This window comes from Tupaia chinensis, unplaced genomic scaffold, assembly GCF_000334495.1.
Source record: "Tupaia chinensis unplaced genomic scaffold, TupChi_1.0 Scaffold000129_1, whole genome shotgun sequence".
NCBI classification, from domain to species: Eukaryota; Metazoa; Chordata; class Mammalia; order Scandentia; family Tupaiidae; genus Tupaia; species Tupaia belangeri.
The window spans coordinates 11,392-19,649 of record NW_006159598.1 but is presented as its reverse complement, the minus strand read 5'-3'; the positions used below and the strand labels follow the sequence as shown (position 1 = coordinate 19,649).

Genomic DNA, 8,258 nt, shown 5'->3' with positions numbered 1-8,258 from the left:
GGGCGTATTCCCCTGCTGGCTGGGGAGGTAAAGACCCAGGCTATGGTGGGTGGGGGACGGGGGCTGATGGAAATTCGATGGTGGGCTTAGGGCAGGACGCTGGGGCCTGAGGGTGGCAAGCAGGCAGCTAGGTGTCCCAGGGCAGAAGGGACTGGACCTCCGGAGTGACAGGTTGGAGGGCAGTCGGGGAAGCAAGGCCGTTTCCTGAGTGTGAACTCTGATGACTCAGTGGATGGTCGTGGTCGGGGAAGAGGGCTGATCAGGTTTATCTAGGACTGCGTGAGAGAGACCTGCGTGCCAGTGCCTGTCCATAAAGGCCCCGAGTACCTGGCTGCCCCACAGGGGCATTACCCTATGGCACTAGGGAGCCAAAGGCGGCACTGGAGCAGAACTGGACTTGGCATCCTCACTAGCTCCTCTTCTCCCTCAGTACCTCGTTCGCTGCTCCGACATTCCCAAGCTGCCCTCGGTCTCCTTCCTCCTTGGCGGGGTCTGGTTTAACCTCACCGCCCAGGACTACGTCATCCAGGTAAGTGGCTGTCACAGTGATGTCCGAGTGACATAAGGTGACCAGACTTGCGTGGGTGGGCCGGGATGTGACATCATAACAGAGTTGGCCATGAGAAACATTTCTCCCGGGGGCGCGGGCGGGAAGAAGCAAGGCTCCCAGGAACAGGCAGGCCCGGTGGGCTTGTCACCCGATGATCCTGTCTTGTCGCCTTAGGTTGCTCGGGCTGGCGTCCACCTCTGTCTGTCCGGCTTCCAGGCCTTGGATATGCCTCCGCCTGTAGGGCCCCTGTGGATCCTTGGCGACGTCTTCTTGGGGACCTACGTGACGGTCTTCGATCGCGGAGACACTAACAGTGGTGCCCGAGTGGGCCTGGCGCGCGCTAGACCTCGTGGGGCCGGGGGGCGAGGGGGCGGGCGCGCGCAGGCGCAGTCCTCCGGCTGACGCCCCGGTTGGGTGCATGCGCAGTGGGTGGTAGCGGTGGTCCCAATACCCAGTAAAAATCTGTATCTTTTGAGCGAAGGTACCTGGGCCGCGCCTTGCAAATGCATGCTTCTGTAGAGAACTATGTGTCCGGACCTCCGCAATTGAAGCAAAAAGGGAGAAGGGTGTTACCTTTTCATTAGGGTTCATTCTGGTGACGGAGCGAGGGCTACCTGCCTCCGTCCCCTCGCTCCGCTTCCCCTCCTCCTCCTCTGTCGCCCCCGACAAGTCGCCGCTACTCGAGTCCTCTCAAAAGTAACTTCGCCACTTCTTCCGGCAACCCCGCCATGCGTCACTTTCGGAAAGGTGCGTGGAGCGAACGGGGATGCACTTCCGGTCCGTTGGGGACCCACCAAATCCGTTGCCCCGCACGGAAGTCCCGTCCTCCCCGGAATTGTGTTCCGCCGGGGCGCTCCCGGGGGCCGGTAGCAGAGTTCCGGGCCGCACGGTGGACGCCGGCCTGGAGGGGGCATGGCCGCCCCCGCCTCCCGCGCGCCTGCCGGCCCCCCCCGGCTGTGGCTGCTTTTCGCCGGCTTCAACCGAGGTCGCCGCTTCTGCTGTTACAAATTTTCTGGGTTTGGCGTCTCACTACTTATTGGTTTTAATTCAGTTAAATTATCAATCTGGATCCAGAAGGTGTATTTTGGTTACTGGAAAGAATTACAAATAAAACCCCCTAGTCTCCCACTATCAAAAAGGTAAAATATACCAGAATGCTTGAATAGAAGATGAAAATTGTTCCAGAGTTTCCCTTGGAGAGGATAAACGGACCTCACCATATCTGTATATGTATACTTTCATTTAATCAATTACTTATTTCACTTTCACCAGAGAGGGTCAGAGTGAGAGAGAGGGAAAGCGAGAAAGCAAGCTGTCAGGTCCAGGACTCGAACCATGGTTAGCCATGTATGAGTCCAGCACCCTTAACCACCACACCACATGTCGGCCCTGAATACTTTTTTTTTTTAGATTATTTAATTTAATTTTATTTATGTATTCATTCATTTTAATTTGATGAGAGAGGGATAATGAGAGAAAGTAAGAAAGCAAGCCTCCAGGACTTGAGCCCTTAACTACCACACCACCTGTTGGCCTCTCTGCATACTTTGTTTTTTTAAAGGGGACTCTATGAGCCAACAGATGGTATTGGAGTTACATCACTAGACTCACAAATGGCTGATGTGATCGTGGTTCGAGTTGCAGACCAGTAGCTTGAAAATCACACCAGGGAGACCAGCAGATGTTGTAATGCTTCCGTTGCTTGCCTTCCATGTTGAAGCCTGCAGTTGCAGTCCCAGACTCCGCGGCTTAAAACACTCAGGGTGCTTGGGATGCAGGCCCAAGATTCTACAAGGACAATGGAGGAGAAAGGATTGAGGCATGGCCGTCACCCAAGGAGGTGATTTCTCCCTTTGTCTCTCTCTCTCTCTGTCTCTGTGGTGAGTGCACATGCCGTATAGCAAAAATCTCCCTCTCTAAAAAAAGAAAAAATTATGCCAGGTGAGTGATTGTGCCCAAGATCCCAGGAGGAAAATGGAGGTGAAGGCACTGTGGCGGCCATCCCCCTGGGTGATTTCTCACTTTGCCTCTCACTGTCACTGTCTCTGTCTCCAGCAACTGCACTTGCCCTAAGGCAAACACCTCTTAAAAGAAAAAGGAAGGGGGGTATATGACCCGCGCTCTTCTCTAACTCGTTTCATCCACCCCCGTCCAGCCTTTGAGGCCACAGAGTTTCACACACACACACACACACACACACACACACACACACACACCTCCACCCAGCCTCAGCGGGATCTGTGGGCTGGGCAAGGAGCATGGCCCCCACCACCCGTCCTTCTGAGCAGATTAAGTAAACACTTGAACCTGGCCAGCTTGGGACCGCGGTGATCATGGGGTGCTCAAGCAATGCTGGACCTGTGTGGAAGACTGCTGGTTCGGTTCCCCTGTACACCTGTACACACTGGGTACACACCCTTGATCCTGGCTGACTAGAAAGGCTGGGGTGACTTGTGCTGGGACCCCGTCGGGGGTGCTCTTTCTCTGGCTCTCATTGTCATTGAAAAAAAAAAAAAGGCGAAATTAAAAAAGAGCTTGAGAGCCAGCCCCCTGTCCTAGTGCTAAAGGAAGCCAAAATCTACGTGGCTGACCGTGTGGTTCAAATCTTGACCCCCGGGGACTAGCAGTTGGCATAATGGCTATGTCACTGGACTCCCATATAGTCGACTGCAGTTCAATTCCTGGAGCCGGTGGCTTAAAACTCACGCCGGGCGCGTGTGCGTGCGTGCCCAAGATCCCGAGAGGAGAATGGAGGAGAAGGGATTGCGGCGCGGCCATCCCCCCTGGGGGGTGATTTCTCACTTTCTGTCTCTGTCTTTCTGGTGAGCGCATGTGCCCTATAGCAAAAAACTCTCAAAAAAAAAAAAAAAAACCCACAAAACAAAAACTCAATCCCCGCAGTTTAAAAAGCATGCCAGGCACATGTGCACCCACACTGTTGGTCCCAGTGGGATGGGGAGATGAAGAAGGAAGTATTAGATGCGACCAAGCCCCTTAGGGTACCCCCCAGTGCACGTGCCCTCTGGCAAATTCTCTTTGGAAGGCATGGCCAGGCTGCCCGCATTACAACCTGTGCCAGCGCGTCACTAGCTCCGTGCTCCGTAACCCCCTGCTGAAGGCTGTCCCACACTCCACCCACCGCTCACCTGCTGACGGCCACCTGGGGGACCCGCCCTTGGCAGTGACGCTGCGATGGACATTGAGCGCAGGGGTTGTGCAGACCGTGCTCCCATTTCTCTGGAGTATGTACCTTGCAGCGGATTGTTGTAATCTTTTATTTATTACTTTTTTTTTTTATAATTTTCTGCTATAGAGCACACGTGCTCATCAGAGAGAAACAGTGAGAGGGAAAGTGAGAAATCACCCCTCAGGGCAGCCACGCTGCAATCCCTTCTCTGTTCTCTCAGGATCTGGGGCGTGCACACATACCCAGCATGATTTTACTTTTAGAGGTTTTTGCCTTAGGGCACGAGCAGTCACAGGAGAAAGAGAGACAGTGAGAGGGAAAATGAGAAATCGCCCCACCCTGGGGGGGATGGCCATGGCACAGTCACTCCTCCATTCTCCCAGGATCTTGGGCACGCCCAAACACATGCCTGGCATGAATTTCAACCGGGTCATGGGCTCTGCGGTTGGCCATGTAGGAGTCCCACAATGTAACCACTACACCATGTGCTGGGCCCCAGCATGTTTTTGAAACCTCCATGTTTGGGACTTAAACTATGAAGTCAGCCATGTGGAATCCAGTGCCATAACCAACACACCACCTCTGGCCCAACCGTTTTTTGTTTTTGTAATTATTTATTTTATTTTATTTATTCATTCATTTATTTTAATTTGACCAGAGAGAGAGAGAGAGAGAAAGCAATTAAGCCACTAGGTCTAGGACTCGAACCGGGGTTGTCCATGTGGGAGTGTCCAGCACCTTAAGCATCATGCTACCTGCTGCCCTCCACCATTTTTTCCCACCATTTCTTAAAATTATTTTATTTGACTTTACTTATTTATTATTTATATTTGACCAGAGAGGGACAGAGTGAGAGAAAGAGAGAGCACAAGCCACCAGGTTCAGGACTTGAACCGTGGTCAGCCATGTGGGAGTCCAGCACCCTTAACCACCATGCCACCTACCAACCCCTTCCACCATTTTTTTAAGAAGGATTTTTCCTATAGTGTGGATGCACTTGCCAGAGAGAGAGAGAGACAAAAAGTGAAAAATCACCTCTCAAGGGGGATGGCCACACCACAATCCCTTGTCTTCCATCCTTTTTGTGATCTTGGGCACGCACACACACCCAGCTTGAGTTTAACCACTGGGTCCGGGACTCAGACCACAGTTGACTACGTAGGAGTCCAGCCACATAACCATTATGCCATCTGGTAGTCCCGAAAGAGAACTCTTTTTTTTTTTTTTAAAGAGGTTTTTGCTATAGGGCGCATGCACTCACCGGAAAGACAACAGAAACAGACAGACAGAAAGCGAGAAATCACCCCCCAGGGAGTATGACCACACCACAATCCCTTCTCCTCCATTCTCCTCTTGGGATCTTGGGCATGCATGCACACACGCCCAGCGTGAATTTAAGCCACTGGGTCCAGGACTCGAACCGTGGTCGACTACATGGCAGTCCAGTGACATAGCCATTATGCCAACTGCTGGTCTCCCAAAAGGGAACTCTTTTTTTTTTTTTGGAGAGATTTTCGCTATAGGGCGCATGTGCTCGTCAGAGAGACAGAGAGAGACATAGAGACAGAAAGCGAGAAATCACCCCCCATGGGGGATGGTCGCACTGCAATCCCTTCTCCTCCATTCTCCTCTCGGGATCTTGGGCACACACGCACACGCGCCCGGCGTGAGTTTTATGACACCGGGTCCGGGACGTGAACCACGGTCGACTACGTGGGAGTCAGCGACATAGCCATTATTCTAACTGCTGGTTCCCCCCAAAAGGGAACTCTTGATAGAGGCTCATCAAGCCATCAGCATCTCAGGATCTCGGAAATCTGGACACCTTCCCATGAGACCTGTGAGTTTTCAGACTGACCAGAAATCCAAAACTCCAGCTGGCCATGTGGCTCCCCACATGCTAACCCACACCCTATTGGCTGTGCCTATATTTAACCTTTGGAGGAACTGCCAGACTCTACACACCATTTTTCATGCCCACCATTCTCCACTTCCAATCCTAAAGCCCTGGGGCCAGATGTCACACCAGCTTAGCAGGCACCAGGACCTCAGACACACAGCTGGACTACATTTCCCAGCAGCCCTTGCAGGCAGGTCGCTCACGTGCCTGAGTTCCAGTCAATGGAACCAGGAGCAAAAGTTATGCTGTCTGTGAGCAAAAGCCAGAGTCTGGGTGATTCCTGCATGTCTAGAGGTTGAAGACCCAAGTTCGAATCCCCATCAAGTGCAGCTGGGCTGCTCTCCTCCCTTCGTGGCACCCCAGTGCCTTTGCTCCCTCTCACCCCATAAAACGTGGACAGTAGTCCCTCTCTCAGGAGGTTAGACAATGAAATGAAATGGTGGCTTGAAAAGTCTGGTACCCCCTGACCTAGTTTAGCACGCCGTGGCCTCTACAAGGACTGACTGTGTGGGCGATTCTGCAACCGGCCGGGCCTGGGTCCTCCCTCGCGAGCCTCCTGGGCTGCCGGAGGAGACCGGCCTGGTCATAAACCACTATGTGACAAGACGGGGGAGAGCCAGGTCCTTTTTGCTGGGCTGTGCTCCAAGGACCTTCCCCAGCGAGCTTGGGCAGGGGCAGTCAGGGAGGAAGTGTCTGTTCTTTACCATCGGGTGCGGGGAGAGTCGTGTTCCCAGCAATGGGACCCTCTAGGGCCAAGCAGGGAGGCTGGAGAGGGCCTGGTGTGTCTTAGACTTTAGTTCAGGAAATGAGAAGGGACCTGCGCTGGGAAATCGGTCCACAGCACCACCGTGCGGCCGTTTGGAAATTTGCAGGCACCGACTCTCAGACTTGATCAGCGCGGGAGGAGGAAGCTGGGGCTCAGAGATGCAGACAGAGGTGGGGGGTGCGGTCGAGTTGGGGGTGGTGGCGTGGGGTGGCGGAGGGGCCCAGACTGAGTGTTCTGACTGCTGAGCTGTGAGGGGGAGGAGGTGGGAATTATCGTAGACGAATGCCTGACTGCTGATTCAGGCAGATACCCCAGAGCCAGGGTGCTGAAGTGCGTTTTTGGTTTTGTGTGTTTTACTAGAGGGTGTGTGTGCTGACCAGATTCGGGCAGAGAGGCAGGGAGAGAGGAAAGCACGCCCCACAGAAGAATGACCAAGCTGCGATCATCGCTCCTCCATGGCTTCCTCCTTTAGGGACTGTGGGCAGAGTCAGCCCACAGTGGATTTTTGTTTGTCATGTTTTTGCATGTGTGCTCACCGGAGAGACAGAGACAGTGAGAGGAGTGAGATATCGCCCCCCAAGAGGGGATGGCCACCCTGCAAACCTCTCTCCATTTTCCTCTTGGCGTTTTGGGCTCACACACATGTGCGTGTCTGGTGTCAATCCGCCAGGTCCAGGACTCGATCCTGTCAGCCATGTGGGAGTCCAGCACCTTAAACCACCTCACCCCCTGCTGGTTCCGAAGTGGACTTTTTAAAATTTATCTTATTGGGACCAGCAGGTGGTGTAGTGTTAAGATGGTGGACACCCACATGACTGACTGCGATTCGAGCCCTGGATTCAACAGTTTGAAAGTCACACTGGGCGCGTCTCCTTAGGGGGTGGTTTCTCACTTTCTCTCTCTCTAGTGAGTACACATACCCTATAGTAAAAATCTTTCTTTAAAAAAATGTATATTTGGGGCCAGCAGGTGGCGTGGTGGGTAGAGGCCTTGGATTCCCACATGGTCGACCAAGGTTCGAGTCCTGGACTTGGCGGGTTGCTTTCTCACTTTCCCTTTCTCTCTCACTGTCTCTCTCTCTGATCAAATTGAAAAAATAATAACAAATGGAATTAATAAATATATATTTTTTTAATGTCTATTTTATCTCTTCCATGAGCATGAGAGAGAAGGAGAAGGAAGGAAGACAGCCCCCCGACCCGGTCTCATCAGGGTGCTCCACCCCCAGCCAGCCAGCCCTGGGGCCCAGGCACGCACGTGCCTGGTGTACTCAGCGAGGTGGGACCATCCCAGGTGGGTCCCCCGCACAGAGTGTGCAGAGCCGATCTGAGCAACTACTTGTGTCTTCTCTGCCAGGTGTTGTCCTAAGTGCTGGGAGCACAGGGGGACCTGCACAGGGGACAAGGCCTGCCCTGGGGGAGAGATTTTCCCTTAGGTTTTTGCCATAGTGTGTGTGTGTGCTCCCCAGAGATTGTAATACAGAGACCGAGAGAAGGAAAATAAGAACCACCCCCTGAGGGCTGGCAGGTGGCGTGCTGAAGGTGCTGGACTCTCACGTGGCCAACCACAGTTCAAGTCCTGGACCTGGTGCCTTGCCTTCTTTCTCACTCCTCCTCCTGTATCTCTCTAGTAAAATTAAAAATATTAATAAATAAAATTAAATAATGTTCTTTTTTAAGAATTATTTTACTTTATTTATTTATGTGCATATATATTTATTTATTTTAATTTGACCAGAGAGGGACAGAGTGAGAGAGAGAGAGAGGAAGGGAAAAAGCAAGCTGCCAGGTCCGGGATTTGAACCACAGTTGGCCATATGGGAGTCCAGCACCTTTAACCACCATGCCACCTGCCA

At 52.8% G+C, this 8,258-nt stretch overlaps 1 protein-coding gene across 1 annotated transcript in view; it reads left to right on the top strand.

Moving 5' to 3' along the window:
- Positions 1-1,073, top strand: part of LOC102497203 (napsin-A) — a 13,030-nt gene extending 11,957 nt beyond the window's left edge. The window contains exons 5-6 of the mRNA XM_014586329.2: positions 365-529; positions 725-1,073. Of these exons, the coding sequence (XP_014441815.1) occupies positions 365-529; positions 725-952 (393 nt within the window). The 3' untranslated portion in view covers positions 953-1,073. The remainder of the gene's footprint in view (positions 1-364; positions 530-724) is intronic.
- Positions 1,074-8,258: the final 7,185 nt, after the last annotated feature.